Source organism: Stegastes partitus, unplaced genomic scaffold, assembly GCF_000690725.1.
Source record: "Stegastes partitus isolate 25-593 unplaced genomic scaffold, Stegastes_partitus-1.0.2 Scaffold527, whole genome shotgun sequence".
NCBI lineage: Eukaryota > Metazoa > Chordata > Actinopteri > Pomacentridae > Stegastes > Stegastes partitus.
Genome location: NW_007578258.1, coordinates 5,922 through 24,533, shown reverse-complemented (window position 1 = coordinate 24,533; position 18,612 = coordinate 5,922). Strand labels below are relative to the sequence as shown.

Here is an 18,612-nt window from a genome sequence, read left to right as displayed (position 1 = left end):
CCTTCCCAAACGTCATCGAAGTTCGGCTGTCGCGTCGCTGCGCGGCCACAGCGCCGCCTTCCGGTCGGAGTGCGTCACTACCGCCGAGCCGAACGGAGACAGAAAAAAATGGCGGACCTCAGGAAAATCTGTCCTGAGTCTTTGCCCTGCCGTGTCAACTGTTCACGAAAAGCGGCGTTTCAGGGGAAGCTTTTCATCCTTCTCTGCATACTCATAGTGGACTCCGGCGGAGCTACGACCCACTGGGTTGTCACGGAGGACGGGAAGATCCAACAACAAGTATGACAGTTAGCTCATTGACCTGCTAACGCGTACGTTAGGTGGCTAGCTTGGGAAGCTAACGTTTTTTTTCTTGGCATCAACGTTTACGTTTCGCTGTTTGCTAACGTGGTTGGGGTATTTATTTGAGCTCGACAAGGCTCGTTTTGCCTGCTTCGGTTACGTTGCGCACAAGGAGAAACTACTGTCAGCATTAAATTTTATTTTGTTTGGCTAAACCACCTAGCATAATCAAAGTAGTTAACTTAACGTTACCTTATCTGTATGTTTGACAGGTCGAGATCAAGATGACCAAATTATTTCACGTCTATGCGAGCATCTGCCTTAAAATTCGCCTGTAAATATGCCAGATTTAACGTCAGTCATGGTTGGTGCCAACTGCCAACAGACTGCTGGTCTGTTTGAGAGAAAATGTACATGTGTCAGGGTTTGACTGGAGAAGCTGGCACATCTGACAGAAAGAGTTGGGTAGATAGAGCTGTAAGATCCTGTCATGTCTGTTGATTAATCGACTGCTCGGATCTGTGTTTTGCATTGAGGGCGACTGATAAGTGTGTCAGTCATTATCGCACTGTTTTCGTTTCAGGTGGACTCGCCTTTGAATCTGAAACATCCACACGATGTTGTAATCTTCATGAGGCAAGAGACTCGTGTTAACTACCTCAAGAAGCTGGAGGTGGGTACATTGAGCTTGTTTTGTTTGAATCAGGACAAACGAGAGGTGCCAGTGTCTTATTTTTGTGTCAAGAAAACCCATCCCGTGTCTGCAGTATTTATGACTCCTTGTTGCATTTTCTGTCAGGCGTCAAATTGTTATGTTCAGCGGTCCTCACTCTTTTTCTGTCTTTGCTAACTGTTGAGCAGAAGCAGCTAGTGGCCCAGAAGATTCATATTGAGGAAAATGAGGACAGAGATACAGGTCTGGAGCAGAGACACTACAAAGAGGATGCAGACTGCGTAATGGCGAAGGTTCCCCTGGGAGACCTGGATCTGTACGACGGCACTTATATCTCCTTGGAAAGCAAAGACATCAGGTAGGCTGTGAATAAAACATGCCAGCCTTTATGTTTTGCTCGTGTATTTTTGTTAGAATACATGCTGTAGTCTCTCAGCTACATCACAGAGGTACGGTTTGTGTGCAGATTTATGATGAAATTGTCACGTTAAAGCAATTTTTCTCCTCCCTGCAGCCCTGAAGACTACGTGGATTCCCGCTCTGCTCTGCCTCCAGATCTAGAAAAGCCTGACTGTGCCAAAGTGTTTGAGCTACCTTATAGTATCCACGCTTTCCAGCATCTCAGGGTGAGTAGAGGCTAATAATGAATGAGATGGATCATGAGTGTTCCTTTTTTTGTCACCTAGTGAAAGTTTTGTTGGAATTGATAGCATAAATCTGTGTAATTAAGAGGTAGAGGTGTGCTTTGCATGAGTCCATGAGCGTGATGTAAATTCTGTAATGTGCGTGAGTCCATCTGGATCTGCGTGGACTGTGTGCATAAAGCATTTCTGCTTCTGATTGCAAACGCACAAAATGAATGCTTGTTTTAAGCAGAGGCTGTGCAAGGACATTTGTGGTTATTCACACTTTTAGAATTTGTCTTTTAAAGAGTTGTAATTGAATTGCTTTGGAGGTGCTTTGATTTATGCAATGGTGCCCACACAGAGTGGGAAGTTCCAAATTCTCCAGAATTCCTGCGCTACGTGTCCACTGATCTTTGGGATGGGAGGGCAACAAACTCCAGCTGCAGGCTTTTGCACGGCATTTCAGCACATCTTAGGGATGGTTATTTGCACTGTGTTGCAGCCTGATCTGTAACAAGCTGCTGTAGCGTTTAAAAAAACATCCACGGGGGGTCTTATGTTCACATCGGTACGTGGATGCAATAATCATGAATTGGCCTTAATTCTGTGTTTAGACAAACTACCGAACACTTCTACAGTTCTTCTTTACATGAGCTTTATTCATCAGATATAGGTACACCGTTAGACGTATATGGTTTAGTTTGGCATGCTTTTCTGCAGCAGCTCTGTTTACAGATTCATTGGGAAATGAATATGGGCTCACAGTTAATGCATTTCTAAGCATGTATACGTTGATTCTCAAGGCTGGTTGCACGGTATGGATATGTCATCATTTCTTTGCGCCTTTGCAGATTTTTCCTGTTAATTAGCTGAATAAAAACGAAGGCAGCTGCGTCTAGATCAGTTTGGTTACATGGCTACTGAAGCATCAGCTACTCACTGGAGAGCAAGTAAAGCAAGTGTTGTAATTATCTTCAGTAATGACCCCAAGAGCTTGATGGAAAATGCAGTCTAAAGACCCAGAGTGTAATCAGCTGCTTGTCAATACATTTATCCTGAATAGCTTAGAATGTGGTTGTTTTCTTGTTGTTTTTTTTTTGCAGTTTATTGACCTTATGTATTATATGATATTTAAAGATGAATTTCCCTTTGAGCTAGATATCTAGACATATATCTAGACATATACATTCAGTGGCCATATTTGGCAATAAAAATTGTCCCTATGGAGATATGCAAGCGGCTGTAATCTGTGTTTCTGCATCTCGAGAACAGCTTTTATCTTAAGGGTTCAATTCTAGTCCAACAACAATTTTAGAAACAGGGCCCTTGGGTAAAGATTAAAAGGAATTGTTGTTTTAGGGGCCAAGAAACAATGAATAAAGCTGATATTTTTGGGATGCCCAGATACCTTCACTACATTTCTTTGAGGTTGGTTCAGTGTGGGTGGTCACTGGCGCATCGTATTTGTTTGTATACAGCGACAGAGAAAGTATGTGCTGTGGAAGTTGATGTGCTGTTTGTGTACTTGTGAAATCCTGCACAATTTCAGTTTGCCAAGGGGCGTGCTGCTTTTTACGTACACGACACAGTACTTAGCTTTTTGTGTTCGCATGCTGTAATTCCGTGCGGTTAACTCCTATGTTTTGTCTGTTCTAGGGTGTGCAGGAGAGGGCAAACTTGACCTCTCCAATTCTTTCGAAGGAGGATCCCATTTTTAGTTCATTGTCTCATAAGCTGGGTCGCAGTGTCGACGAAGTGGGCCATCGCATCCATCAAGGCTTACTGAGGGTAAGGGCTCTCTGAAATGTACAAATAGCCATGTCTCATATGGAATGAACAATCAAAACATTTGCTAATGCCGGACAGAATTTTGGGTTTTTAAGTACATACATGAGTATATATACGCGTGTGTGCACGTATTTATCTGGCTCTTGGACCGCATCAGAAATTTGTGCAGCTAAAAAGCCATCTTTAAAAACTGCACAGGTTTATGACACTGAAATGTGGAAGGAACAGTCGCTGTCAGTACAAGCCCAGACACATTCAGACTATCAGCCAGTGAGCCCTAAGAAACCTGTGACTGAGATTCAGTTCCATTCCAGCAAAACTGCGTTCCATAGATGCCTAATAGTTAGCAGTTAGTCCTTCGAAGACATTTACAAAAAAAATGACTTTATGCTTCCAGAACTCATCGTCCTGGGTGCTGTACAACATGGCGTCCTTTTACTGGCGTATGAAGAACGAGCCTCAGAGGGCGGTGGACTGTGTGGTGCGCGCCCTACATTTCTCCCCAAGGTACGGTCAAGGCCGGTCAGGAGGCTTCTGCACTAATGTCCTGTTTTTGCTGCGTGAGACCGCTCACAGGTGTGTTTGTGTGTTCTTGCAGGCCGCATAAGGATGTAGCCCTGGTCAACATGGCCAACATCCTGCACCGCGCCCATTTCTCAGCAGATGCTGCGATTCTCGCCCACGCTGCCCTCGACCTTACCTCAGATCTCTTCACCAGCCACTACACCTTAGGCAACATTTATGCTGTAAGTTGAAGAGAAGTCGGTCCACTGCGGTAAAACTATTTAAACCTCAGGCTTTACATCTAGTCAGTCGTTTAGTGTTCCATCACGACCTATTGTTTCCTGAATTTAGCCGTACAGTATACTCTAAAAATAGATGTACGTAAGCTGAATAGTTTTCAGACTTTGGTGGTCGATCATGGAACAGTTTGGTAGTGAAATTATTCAGTGGTAGAGCAGCATGCTTTGGATGAATGATTTAATTTTCTCTTTTTTGCTGTCTACTTGTTCGTGCATACAAATTCAGCAACTGCCATAAAAAGAATCTGCTTCTTTCCGTGGCACTCGCTGATAGGGTGTGGTAGGCATTTGCACAAGCAACACACATGCATTCTTAATTAATTATTAAATGATGCAAATGCCCTATATAAGGAAGTAATGCTGCCAGGCAGCCGCTGTGAAGTGCGTGCCAACTGGGGTGATCAGAGTCTATAGACAAGCCCAAATGTTAGTATAACAATAATCCAAATGTCACGCAGGTGTTTGCTGTCCAAGGAAAACATAAAGGCCTGCTTCATGAGATGTTGAAATAGTTTTTCTCTGCCTCAACTCATAACTAAAGAGTCAGTCTGGAAAGTAAAGACTAACTGGCAGCTATGAGAGCAAACACCTTATCAGTACCACAGTTGTTACTTCCTCAGTCTGATCCACCGGATGTCAGGTTATCGTATCTCCATTCTCCTTCCCGTTTTCAAAATCCACCTGACTTCAGGAAACAACAAGGAGCCACAGGCTAGCAACCTAGTGCACTAACAATTCCAGGTTTTGTAGGAAATTTGCATCGTGCAGTTAAGCTGCGCTGCTAGATTTTTTTTTTCCAGTAAGTTTATGAGTTTTTGGCTCCATACGTGCAAATGTTCCAGCAAAACATTTCACTATTTTGAGGACCCACCATCGCTGTATCCTCGTGTTTTTCCCCCGTAGCAGAACGATAATGAAGTGAGCCACAGATCTGAAAGAGTGGCACAAAGCTCCTTTACATGCTTGCTGATAAATTAATTAAAGCGTTGGCTCTCTCAGATTGACAATATTGTTTTAAGAGGATATAGTTTATCAGGGTCAACTTGAAAGCTTCAGGTTTTAGCCAATTTATGCAGGAGTGTTTATGAAACTAACAGTCCAGTTTGAGCCTGTTCAGGAGTTCAGCCAGGCATGTTTTCTACGGGGGAAAGCCAAAAATAATCCTTCCTCCCGCACATGTTTTGATTATGAGTGTGCACGAAGAGGAGAGACTGTTACAGCAGATCCGTTTAATTGTCAATATGTTTGTGAAAGAGACAGACAGTGACAGTGGGCTGCAGCTCTACTATGAAATCATTTTTGCTCATTTTGAATGGTGAAAAAATAGGAAAACAATATGTGGTGGTCAGTCCATAGTAAACACTGGAGTTGTTGCCTTGGACGAGTGAAAAATAAAAATAATAACTGGTGTAAATATACCTGGACAACCCTCCCAAGTCAAGGCTGTGTGGGGGAAACACTGGATACAACTTTTTGCTGCTGTATCTACAGTTGAGACGGAAGAAAATGATGTGTATCTACCCTTGTGGCACCTTTATCGATTTTTTTTTTTTTGTGCTATCTCAAAATGTGCAGTTTCAGGGAGAGACAGAATTCGGCCGTCAGCAGTGTCTTTTCTTACTGGTCAATATTTAAGGAAAGTCTGTTAACAGCCAAGACCTGTAAAAGAATGATAATAGTTGCCAGGGGACTTAATTAAATCTCCAGCATTTTACCAAACTCATTTTTATTTAGCGCTTCTATCGGAGTCCCCGGAGCTTTATGCCAATGTGTACTACTTTGTACATATTTTTAGTCTGTTTATTGTTTTGTTGTTGTCACAGCTTGATTTCTACTTGAAACAAATGAGAGTTTGACCTCTGCTGTATCCGTGGTCTTTGTTCCTCCTCTTCTGTTGCCGTCCGAGCAGATGCTTGGGGAATACAACCACTCGGTCCTCTGCTACGAGCAGGCACTGCAGGCCCAGCCAGGCTTTGAGCAGGCCCTGAGGAGGAAACACGCAGTGCTCTGTCAGCAAAAGCTGGAGCAGCGCCTGGAAGCCCAGCACAGGTAGGCAAGCACTCGAAACACACACACACACTTTTCAGGTTTTTTTTTTCCACTGAGTTACCGAATACTGCACACAAAATCAAAAAATTACATAAAGGTAGGAGAGTCGCTGTCGTATCAAGACATTTCCAAGCAGTGTGTCTTGTAGCCAACTGAGAGACACAAACAATAACTCTGAGCTCAGCAGTATACGCTTATTCCATTCTGTTTTCTCTTTCTTTTTCTGCACAAATGGGCTTGTAAGCTGATAATCAGTTTAGAATACCTGGAACTGTTCTAAACAATGATCGGTTGGTTTAGGATTTCATGAAACCGTATTGAGAGGTACAGGTTTTTTATTTATCACAGTCACTCCACTTAGACCCAAAAGAAAACTAGCCAGAGCTGACACAGCACAGAGAGGATTTTTTTTTTTTTTGCAGATACCCTGCTATGCATGTCTGCCAACTGTCCTTTATTTCCCTTCCTCATTTCCCCGTATTTATAGATCCCTGCAGCGGACGCTGAATGAGCTGAAGGAGTACCAGAAGCAGCACGACCACTACCTTCGCCAGCAGGAGGCACTGGACAAACACAAGCTGCTGCAGGAAGAGCAAATCCTGCGCAACATTATCCACGAAACCCAGATGGCCAAAGAAGCCCAACTTGGTGGGTTGCCATGCACAGTAACTAGACCAGAACATGATGGAACAATTGTGCAAGTAGTGTAATCCCTTAGTTCAGTTGATTACGTCTTTCTTTCTGGGTTGTTTATACAGTATATTAAATTCATAACTGAAGTTAATTGCTTTTGCTGCTCAGGAAATAATTTGGCGACTTGTTGTGATACTAGAGAAAAGCTTTTTTTTTTCATTATTATGAAATAGAAAGTGAAGTGATGTGTATCAATCCTGAGGAGGACAGAGTTTATGTGTTGGCCTCACAAAGCAGAAGTAGCAACGCTGCGGAGCACAGATAAGTGTGACTGTACGGAACTCATGAGTCAGCAAGTTTACAGCGCGAGGTGTTGGAAAAGATGTGTTGTCACGTTATACCTGCTTTAATCTCCGTGCATATTGGTCGAATCTGCAGCGTAGAGCAGCAGCTGAGTGCCGTGTGTCGTATATGTTTCAGGGAACCATCAGATGTGTCGGCTGGGTCAGCAGCAGCAGCAGCAGCGCAGCCTCTACTGCCCCTTTGACCTGCCCGTGCGCTACCACCGGGGCGATCTGTTCGAACACGTCCACTACGTTCAAGTGAGTCTTTGGGGTGTTACAGTGTAGGACAATACAGTACCAGTCAAGTATTAGGACACGTTTGTTCAATCAAGGGTTTTTATTTACTTTCACTTTGTTGTATTTCCCGTGACCTTCTCACTCTGTTCATAGTTTGGAGAGGAGGTGTCGGTGGCATCCAGCGTGGCGCTAGTGTCGGAGCGCAACTCAAACCAGACAGCGGCGAACCCCCAACTCCATCCCTCTGTGTCCGGGGACCAGGACCCTGCTGCTGCCCTCTGGGGCGGCCACCAGGATTACACACAGGCAGGAAACCAAAACCAGAAATGCTGATCTTTCAAATAAATGTGTGCAGAGTCCCAAAAAAAATCAACAACAAGCACATCATTTGAGTAGTTATAACTACATCTTTGTAAATAATTATTAGACAATCTGTTATTTTATTTAACAGTCGTCACAACAGGCCTTTAGCGTTGAGAGTTTTGATTTATCGTAGGAGTTGAACAATTACAGCATCCTCTAAAAGACATAAAGTGTTCTCATAATTCAATACTTGCTTTAATTTTTGTATAAAGCATGATGTAGGGAAACTGTAGATGGCTGAAAACTTTATGTGAAGTCAACAGATTATCAATCAACAACGCCTAAAAGAAGAGATTTACGAGATGACAAGTAGCCAGCCGTCTGTATGAAGAAGAACACAGCGAGAGAGCCGTCGCTAACCGGCTTAGAAACACCAAAACAGTTGCGACCTTAAGATGAAAATGCAGCATGACTTCACCGAGAGCCACAAAGGAAGATGCAGGAAACTAATAATTATTTCCAAAGCTATGTTGTAATTGAAAGATCACAAATGCCTGGAAGATGTAATTAGTCCATCTGAAACGTTTGTTTTGCTCATGATAACCAGGACATTAGACCGTGGTGTAGTTTTGGAGAACCCTGTGTTTTTGCTTCAGGACATTCAGAGGATGTTGTGGCCTCAGAGGGACGACTGTGCCCGTGAATATCCAAGTGTCCCCCCTGCTCACCTGCTGCCGACTTACTACCTTCCAGCTGAAACACAGGGCCTCAGGTCAGTGGGTACATGTCGTAGCAGCATAGCTATGACCCGCTTGACGTTCCTCAGAATGATCCCTAACTCGTGCGCTTCCAGAGCTGTACATCAACACCTACAGCATAAAAATGACTTGTGAAATGTCTCTAATTGTGTTTACTCAGCCCAGTGGCAGCTCTCCTCTACGGCAGCAGCTCTCCTTCTCCGGCAGCAGCTTTACCAGACTGTAGTCCCGTCCCCCAACCGTATCCAGCCCTCCTGCCGGCCTCACTAGACTGGCCCCTGGAAGAAAAGGAGCTGCCAGATCCGTTTGCCTCCGAGGTATCTGTCTGCCCGTTTGTTTATGCGTCTCACAGAGATACTTGCATAGTAAAATTAGGACTGTGAACCTATTACACATGCAGTCTGTTTGCAGCCGTAAACATACTTTCACTCTGCATGTCTGTGTTTGTGCAGAAGAATATGAAATCGTGTGTGTGTGTGTTTACAGATTCTGCAGTTACGCAGCGGAGGATGGACTCTGGAGCAAATTGGCCAGAGAATAGCTCAGGCTGTGAAACAAGTAAGAGAGATCCTCACTTTTCTAATAAATCTTATTACCTGGTGGAAAAACGCTTGAATGTCTAAATCTGTAGAGAGTGAATTACCCTTTACTAAGCCAGTGATAGATTAGATTTCATGCATCTCAGATTTGATGACATCTCTTTCTATCTTAATTTGTTTTAAGAGCTAACAGTAGTTTGTTTGCCTACACAGGACTCTATACCGCGCTGGCAGGTCTACAACGAGGCAGCTTTATTCTGGAGGGCCAAAGGCAACGGCAGCCGCGCCCTGCAGTTCCTGCGCCAGGCGTTGAGCTTGACTCCGCCTTCCCATCGCCACTTGCCCCTCACCAACGCTGCTAACCTGCTGCTGCACTACGGCTTGACCACCAACGCACAAACGCTGCTGGAGCACGCACTGGCGCTCAACGCCTCAGAGGTAAACGCACATTGATAGAAAACCTGCAGGGCCTCAGCATTCAAGGGTTGAAAACTTGTGGTTACCTGTGCTCTAAACTTACAAACAAGTAGCTCCTTGGAACAGCCAAGGCCCAAAAGTTGTTACCAATATTAATAGTGATGTACCTGGATCAAATAAACCCTAATAAGGCCAGTGGAGTCATCTTACGCTCCTCATGCTTTTTCTGTGTGTTAGCATAAAATATAAACTTGTACATGAGGTTAAATGACAAACATTCTCCCATCATGCCACACAGTATTAGACTAAATTAAAGGTCCAGAGTCATTAGAAGCCACACTCGTTTAGATAGTACCAGTTAAGCAACATTTTAATGCCACGTCATGCACAAACTCTGCTGACTAAATGCAGTTTTTTAATGGCCACATACTGTACACTCTCTCAGTCCAGCAGTATATTGCGCTGTGTCACAGAAGCATTCATCATCTGTAGGTGCTTCCAGGAACATATGAATTCAGCCTTCTCCCGTGGCCTACAGATTCCCCACAAGGACTACCTTGGGAAAATTTAAAGCACGAGCGTGCGTGCCCAAAAAAAAAAAATAAAAATGTGCAGGATCTGCAAGATGCTATCGAGTCAGCATGGACTAAAATCGATAAGGAACATTTCCAACATCTTGTTAAATCAAGCCTCGAACAAAACGGGGAGTTGTCGAGGTAAAAAGGGGTGTGTGCATGCAGTGAATGCTGATGATGCACCAACCCAGGAACCACAGGTAGAATTGTGTGATAACTCGGTAGAGCGTATATATAATAATAAATGATTTATCTTATTCACCACAAGCTGCTGAAATGTTTAGAAAAATGCAGTTTTGTCTGTTTATCTGTGTGGGATGTACACGTGTCTGCTAAAGCTCACATATGCTACCCATCAGCTAATGCTACCCTGTGTGGCTTTGCTTTGTCTTCCTCCCCCAGCCTCACACCCTGCTCAGCCTGGTGAGCGTGCAGTTGGCCCAGGGCAATGTGACAGGTGCTCTGGCCTCGTTCCGCCACATCCTGGTGACGGCCCTTTCCTCCTCCTCTTCCTTCGCCTCCTTTGCCGGCTGCGAACAATGTCGCGCCAGCCTCCCTCTGCTGCGTTGTCTCCAGTTCTACCCCTTCCTTTACAATCTGTCACACCGACAGCCCTGCCCAGGTGAGTAAACCAAAGACTCACAGGATCATTTTGCTGTATTTGTGTATGCATTTATACATTTTTTCTTTCAAAAGCAAACTCAGATTATGCTGTAGGCTTCAGCTGAGCTAGAGACTGCAAAATTGTGCAGGTTTAAAGCTGCAGGAGTACCCAAAGTGTCTACAGTTTTATTAAATGTAGGCGTCATTAATGGTTAATCTCTTCACAAAAATAGACAAAACAGTCGTAAACATCAGTCCCTGAAGCTTCATCTAAATCTGAGCTGTGTGTCACACAGGTTGACAGACTGTAGGAACTAAACCTTGGCTCATATTTGTTTCGTATTGCAGTTTATATATAATAATGTACTCAATCTCCTGATTTCAGACGAGCATCTTGCATGGCAACTGTGCCATCATTAGTGTTAGTGAGTGAATGAGATACACATCGAAAATCGCTTCGTAGAACCTTCCTAAGGTTAAAAAAAAAGCACAATATAAGTGTTGTGTTTCCTATTTTCATTTGCCTTCATGACTTTAGTGTAACACACTACAGTGTAAAGCAGTCGCTTAGGTAGAATCTGTCGCCTCAAATGTGCGTATTTTTGCTTAATTTTGTTTAAAACATGACTAAACATCTCCACAATTGTTTAATGTAAGAATGTGTGTATTACTCAACAAATACGATAAGATAAGATAAACTTTATTGATCCCTAAGTGGTGAAAGCTACCTGTTACAGCAGCTACACACAGGTGAGGCATGGAGGAAGCACAATAGCACCGCTTTCAATAGGAAGCACAATAAGACTAAAAACAAAGATATAATGAAGACAATGTACAAGGCATGATGAATATACATTTGGACATGTACAGCTATGGCATTTATTAGAAATAGAAAAAACAGAAAATGTTTTTTTTTTTAAGTCGCCTTTAAAGCAAACTCTTCAAAGCTTGCAAATATATTTTTCTGTATTTCCCAGCTCTACCAGTTAGGCTGGATTAAACTGAAAGTTCGCCGTGGGCCTCACACCGACAAATCCCGCACCTTGTCCCTTGAAGCTGCAAGAGCTGCTGTAAAAGAAAAAAAACCAACAAAAAAAACCTGAGTTGTATCTGCTGCGAACAGAAAAACTGCACCTTTCCTTTATTCATATGAGTGGGAGTGAAGAGAAAAGTGCTTTGAAGTGGAGAAATTTTGCCACTCAATAATTTAAGCTGCAGAAAATAGCTGATGCCAAATTTAGACGGGACTATATTTTTACTCTCTAAAGCTAAATATTGCTCCCATAAAGTACACCGAGTACATGAGGTCACGAGCACTTACAAAACACACACACACCCACCCACCTTGAGTTTGGGTAAAGGTTGAAATATACCAAAAAAAATAAACTTTTATCATATTTAATTCTGTGATGGCTGCAGCTGCGCCCACATTCTTGATCCTGTTTGGGCTGTTGCTGCAGGAAAACAAGTTGCATTAATACCACCACTGTCTACTTATTGCTTCCTGTGGCTCCTCGTGTTGGGTTTGTTTCTTACATGCAAACACTTGAGCGCACACCAGATAAATAAACAGCTACCAAGGAAGGACCTGCGTTAACATCAAATAGAAAGTGACATCACACAAAAATTCCACAGCTTTACCTTGTCAAGCTGTTATAATCAGTGTACCAATCTACCAGTGCAACAAAGAGAGATGCAACAATAGCGCAAGTTTCTCAAGTTGAAAACAAATCTGAGCTTTGCCAGAGTAAACTGAGACAGTCAATGGAGTCAGCAGAGTGCAGAGACGTCGAAGCCAGAAGGACTGATTCGATTGTTTCAGAAAACAAACACGGCTGCTGCGCATCGAAATATGAAATGCATCCGTTTCTGTTCTGGAGTCGTTTCCAGAGAGAAAATGCAGAATCTGTCGTGCTTTAGTTTCATTCATGATAATCTAGACAGGCGGGGTTTTACGGTGAAACTACTTTAAGGCAAAGAGGGATTATTAGTGCGTAACGTGCATTAAATAATTAGTGCTCAGGTCAGTAAATGAGAGCTAATAATTGTCTCGTCAGGTATTCCACCTGGAAGGTTAAGTGTTTTGATCGCAGGTTGCTGCAGTAGTCGCTGGATCTGTAAATATTTGTTTGTAATTTGTTAATAAACATGTTCAGAATTAATTGTGTCGAAAGCAAATAAGACGACAAAGTGTTTAATGGCAAGTTTTTGTCTCTTGGATTCACCAGCGTGTCATTCGGGAGGAGCATCTCGTTGTCAACTCAGCCTCTATAACGGCGACTTTAACTTTACAATCCTAACTTCTCTGTTAACTCATCTGCAGCAACATGATGAGCACAATGACTTACATAAGTGGAGAAAGTGCGGTTTGCTTTTTCACAATTTTGTTCAATAAGTTGACTAACGTGCAAAATATTTCTCGATTCACAAAAATGTCATAATGAAGATAAAATATATATATATATATGTTTTAATTATTCACAACAGTGCGATTTTTACATAATGTAATTGTTCTCTTTTTTCAATCTATTGATGGTTCTAGTGTGTGACGGTTTGTAGGAGTAAGTGAAGGTAACTTTGTGTTGATCCAGACGGTGCCGCCTGCATGGCCGAGGAGGACCTGGGCATACAGCTGGAGGAATGGGAGGGCAGCGAGGAGAAGCAGGACGCTCCAGCGCTTTCCGCCATGGAGGACACCTTGCTCTTTGAGAGTAAGAATCTGAATTAGTGACGCACTCAAACAGTCAAGAAGTGATTTTCTCAGCACTGTAGCAATGACTGTAAGGTCCAAAGAAATCATTCAGGAATTCATGTTCACTTCAATTCCAATACTTTCATCAAGGTGTCTGGAGTTGAATGTACTTTATTAACTCAGTGGTCTCCTGTAAAGATTTATTTCCTAAAGTTCACTGACAAAATATAACTAACAATGAACTGCATCAGTTTCTTCTCTGACAGTGTGCAGCCGCTAGGTGGTGTGTTTTTGCTCCTGTAGCTCAGCATCGCTCTAATTCGCTCCTTTCATACCCGTTGCCCCGCAGAGGTGATCCTGGACAGCAACGGCTCAGGCGAGGCGGCCGGACAGCAGCAGGCGTCTCCGTCTGCCTCGGGAACGCCAAAGATGACGGCTTCGTTCGGAGAAGGAGGAGTGGAGAAGGAGGAGGAGTGGCAGCTGAAGGAGGACCTGATGGGAGCGTTCGAGGGAGCGCTGGACGTCGGAGGGAAACGAGGGGACCTGAGGGGCATCCGGGTGCTGAAGAACGACCGGGTCATGGGGGCCCGAGCCGGCAGCGGGCCGTGTTTCGGAAACTGTGAGGATGACGAGGGAGCAGAGTGGGTGAGTGAGGAAGCTCCACCTTTATATAACAGAGTTTAACCCTCTGAACCTTCTGGCGCCAAAATTACATCATATATCATAGCAAGAAGCTGTAAAAACAGAAAGAACTATCCTATTTACAACTTTTTGGTGGTTCTTACCTACTTAAAGCTGTGATATTTTATCAAAATTACTTCATTCTACACGTCTCATTTACAAATTTGCTGAGAATAAACTGATTTTTAATCCAGAATCTGTAAAAAAGTAAAAATTCTACTCCTTGGCATGACCAAACAGCCGTCACCAACTACCAGCAGTTGAGTGACAGAAATTCAGGGACTTTTTGGCTGAACTGCAGGCTGTGTTCACACATAACTTGTAGTCCACAAGTAGAGAGACCAATTAAAAATGACGGCAGAAAAATGAAATAATTTGATCACCTAGTATTTAGATTATCTGGAGGGACTTTGTCAATGTTGTCCAGATTTTTCCAATTTTTGGAACAGAAATAATCCAAGATATTCAGTTTTTTAATGATTTATAGCATTAAAGCTTTGTTATGCTACATAAAAGAATTGTGTAGCCTTTGTGGTCCTGGTTGTGCTGTTTCTGTAGACGTGTAGGAATTTATATTGCCAAGAAAAATGAGCCCACAGTGATTAAAAATTGAGCAGAAAGCACCCAAAATCTGTTCAGAGGGTTCAGTGGATGGGTGGGGCTGATTGGGACCAAACTGTTCACAGTGTATTTGATCTGAGTGCTTTTCGTTGTCGGTCCTCAGATCACCTTCCAGGTGAAGCGGGTCAGGAAGGCGAAGGTGGACGGGTCAGAAAGCGTCTCTGATGACGGCCAGAACGGGGAGTCGCTGCCTGCAGGCCACTCTGTGTTGGAGATCAGCGGTCCGACCATCCCGTCGCCCGGTCCTTCAGGTACCACACACACCTGCAGTGTATTTCCTGACAGCGTGAACAGAGAAAAAGCAACTGATTAAATTAAATGTCTTTGTGGTTTTTTTTGGGCAGGTCGCTGGAGAGACTACACAAGTCTCGGTTGGCCCGGGCCGGAGGAGTGCCAGCGGACTCGGAGGGTGGACCTCACCACTGTAGCGAGCACGTGGTTGGCTGTTTCTGCCAAGAACATTGAGTAAGGCTGTGTTATATGTCCTAAATCCAAGCTACAGAGAGTTTAACAGAGGGTCTGTGTGTGTCGTTGCTACATCTCGGACGCTTGCAAGAAAAAACAACAAATTAAAAAAGAAAACGTCGCTGCATCATTTCTACTGTAGTTCTGGAAAATGTCAACAACCAAAGTTCAGTGCAGACAGTTTTTTCCAGTCTTTTATGTGTAATTTTTACATCCCACTTCACTGCTTCTCTCCAGCATCACAGAGCACATAGACTTTGCCACTCCGCTCCAGGAGCCAGCGGCCGAACCTTTATGCAACGCCAACCTAGCTGCCAGTATGCACACCCTGGACCACCTGGCTGGGGTGGCCAACCGCGCCGCCATCCACTACACCGGGGAGAGCCAGCTGCGCGAGGTAGGAGCGGCGAGTTACGAGGATTTAAAATGCAAACGGTGTGAGCCTGAAAACGTGGGGTTCCTGTAACAGGGCTGCAACACACACACACACACATAGAAAATACGCAGATTCACATCTGAACTAATGTGCAAATTCCAGTACTCTCATTCAAAGGAGTTTGAGTTCCATAAAGAACAGAATTTATGCAACTTGCCTGTTGAATTGTAGAAGTAAGAACTCAAACTAGGCAACACAAAAACACCCAAACAACTGGACTAGATGGTCATGGGTTGATTGAAGAACGTGGAACAGATGTAGAGAATGCACGCCCAAGGACAGAGCGAGATCATCGTTTAATTGACTATCATAATAGTGCTATTAGCTTATCAGAGAAGCCACACCTTTTAGTTAATAGTGTCTCCTTTTGTCAAAACCCACAGGTCCTGCAGAACCTCGGCAAAGATAAGTTCTCCCCTCAGTCCTTCGAGCAGGTGGGCACACGTATTGCTAAAGTCCTGGAGAAGGTGAGTGATTCAAGACCGTTGAAGAGAAATGTTTGGATCATCTCGAATATAACAGCAAATATCTTCATCAGAGAATATTTACAGCCTGGAGTCAATTTTTTTTTTTAGTTGTTTCATCCTGAAAGCTGTTAACATGCTACAGTAAGATAATGTTTATGTACAGCACATGTTTGAAATGGTCAGAAAACAATCCTGCTGTCTTTCCGGAGCTATTCGGAGCCCATTCGGTTTCACTCACTAACTCGTTCACTTCTGTTGGTTCAGTTTGTCTCGTCTGAGCTTCATGAAATAAAGAGTTTCCCCCAATGATCACATTAAACACCTGGTTTCCCCCTGTGAGGACGAGGAGTAAAGGCAGCAGCACATTAAAACTATTGTACGTCTCTTTGACACGACAGACGGCTCAGTTTCATGTGTGCTGATGTAGCATCGGCCGGCCAAACCCTGATCTCGTGGTCTGCTCTTCTAATTGTGATGTAGAATATGTTTGCATTGGATTTTCCCCAACTTGAAGCTACAACGAGCCACTTCTCTGCTGTTTTACTGCAGTAGTTGTCTGTAACACATCATTTTGTGAATAAAGTGTCATAAGAGGCAGCTGTTTTCACACCTGACTACAACACTAGTAACACTCTGCTCATTACATTTCACTTATGCCTCTTTTTTTTTTTTCCTCCTCTCTTCCCTAATCTGTAAACCTGCAGAATCAGACGTCCTGGGTGTTATCCAGCATGGCTGCTCTGTACTGGAGGGTGAAAGGTCAAGGCAAGAGAGCCATCGACTGCCTGCGACAGGCGCTCAACTACGCCCCCCATCACATGAAGGCACGTCACACCAGAGCAGTTAACACATCTGGTTAGGTTTCAAACTTCAAAACTAATCCGTGGGGCGCCACTGTAGCTCACCTGGTTGAGCTGGCATCCCATGTGCAGGGCTACAATCCCAATGTGGAGGTCATGAGTTTGAATCCCGCTCATGACCCTTTCCCACATGTCTTCTCCCCTACTTTCCTGTCTCTCTCTCTCACGAACACTATCCGGTAAAGGCACAAAGGCCAAAAAAATAACTTAAAAAAAAAGAAAAAACTAATCCGTGTCGTTTTTATTTCCTCCTGAATCTCCAACCAGGATGTGCCGCTCATCAGCCTGGCCAACATCTTCCAGAACGCTCGGTTATGGGAGGACGCCCTCACGGTGGCCCGTATGGCCGTGGAGATCGCCCCGCACTTTGTCGTGAACCACTTTACCCTCGCCAACGTCTACATCGCAATGGTACAACCAAACACTCCCCCGTGTGTGTTCTCTCCTGCTGGCCGACTGCTCAGAAAGTGAAGGAAGTCTTTTATTATTTTTATTTTTTTGTCAACAGGAGGAGTTTGAGAAAGCCATGCGCTGGTACGAGTCCACCTTGAAGCTGCAGCCAGAGTTCGCCCCCGCCAAGGATCGCCTGAGAACCATCCAGTGTTACCTGCTCACCAAGAGGGAGCGCCGTCAGCCCTGAACCCATCGGCCAGAGAACACGTCAGATAAACACTCAGACACACACTCATATCAGAACCACACGAGGCGAACGTGTAAGAAACGTGGTGAGGCATCAAGATTCCTATCTAGTCGAATCTTTTTATATTATTTCTTTGAGGTCTAACCCAAACCCAAGAATTAGGTGACAGCTGTAGATACTCTCGTCCGGGAACTTGTGTGTAAAATGCAGGAAGTGATGACGGTCAAATCCAATTTTTTATTTTTTATTTTTATTTTTTTTTCTCAAGGTTTGCTTAACTTGCAAAAAAGGGAACGGAAAGGGAACGCTCTCAAGTTCCTGCTAATTCTAACGCAATGTTTTGATTGAAATTTAAGGTAATTGGAAGAAAAGCTGTCATTCTTAAGGACATTTTAGCGTTTTGGTATGAGGCGGCGTATCGATCTCAAGGAGCTGGCGCCACTTTTAACTTAATTGGACCGTTTTAATTGAACTGGACGCTCTACGGTGTTTACTGGACTTTAAGGAATGTGCTTCTCAACTCGGAGGTTAAATGAGTTCAAATTGAACCACGTATTTCTGCTTCTTAAAATGGATGGGAATTCTCAGATATTGCACTTTTTTTTTTTTGTTGTTTCTATATCATTCCTATTTATATGGGACCTACAAACTGTTTGATTTTTTTTTGTTTTTGCGCCAAGCTAATTTAAATACAAAAAGAGAGAGAAAAATGAAAAATATGCTATTACATTTGCTTCTTAACTTATGGAAATCATCAGGCAAGAAAAAGGATTTATCATTGACCATCTATAAAGAAAAATCAATAAATAAATCTCCAAAGTGGAATCTGTATTAAATGTACAGTATTAAAGGCAGTGTGTGGATTTCAGTTTGTTTCTCTGCATCACTTCTTTCTGTGTTTTTGGGACATAAAAGCGAAGTGTTTGGAAGATTAAATTAAACTTTAGGCATTCTCATATTTCACTGTTAACAGCCATACATGCGTTCCACATTTAAAATTCTTTCCGTGCATTTTATTTTCCAGGTGAACATTTTTAAAACTGGCCTAGTGGTGGCACTGTCTGACTTTCTAACACTTCTACCAGCTCCTACAGCATCTCTCTGTGTAGTGGATCCTGTT

The 18,612-nt window shown here is 43.5% G+C and overlaps 1 protein-coding gene across 1 annotated transcript; it reads left to right on the top strand.

Moving 5' to 3' along the window:
- Positions 1-108: 108 nt before the first annotated feature.
- LOC103361721 (tetratricopeptide repeat protein 17-like) lies at positions 109-18,360 on the top strand. The gene is made up of 25 exons (XM_008287886.1): positions 109-279; positions 866-955; positions 1,144-1,313; positions 1,470-1,581; positions 3,238-3,369; positions 3,767-3,876; positions 3,968-4,115; positions 6,082-6,221; positions 6,709-6,869; positions 7,335-7,456; positions 7,589-7,741; positions 8,395-8,510; positions 8,657-8,813; positions 8,983-9,054; positions 9,249-9,473; positions 10,430-10,649; positions 13,222-13,341; positions 13,672-13,967; positions 14,728-14,875; positions 14,969-15,089; positions 15,327-15,486; positions 15,909-15,992; positions 16,697-16,816; positions 17,120-17,263; positions 17,361-18,360. The coding sequence occupies exons 1-25, from the start codon at positions 109-111 to the stop codon at positions 17,490-17,492; spliced, it is 3,624 nt and encodes a 1,207-aa protein (XP_008286108.1). The 3' UTR covers positions 17,493-18,360.
- Positions 18,361-18,612: the final 252 nt, after the last annotated feature.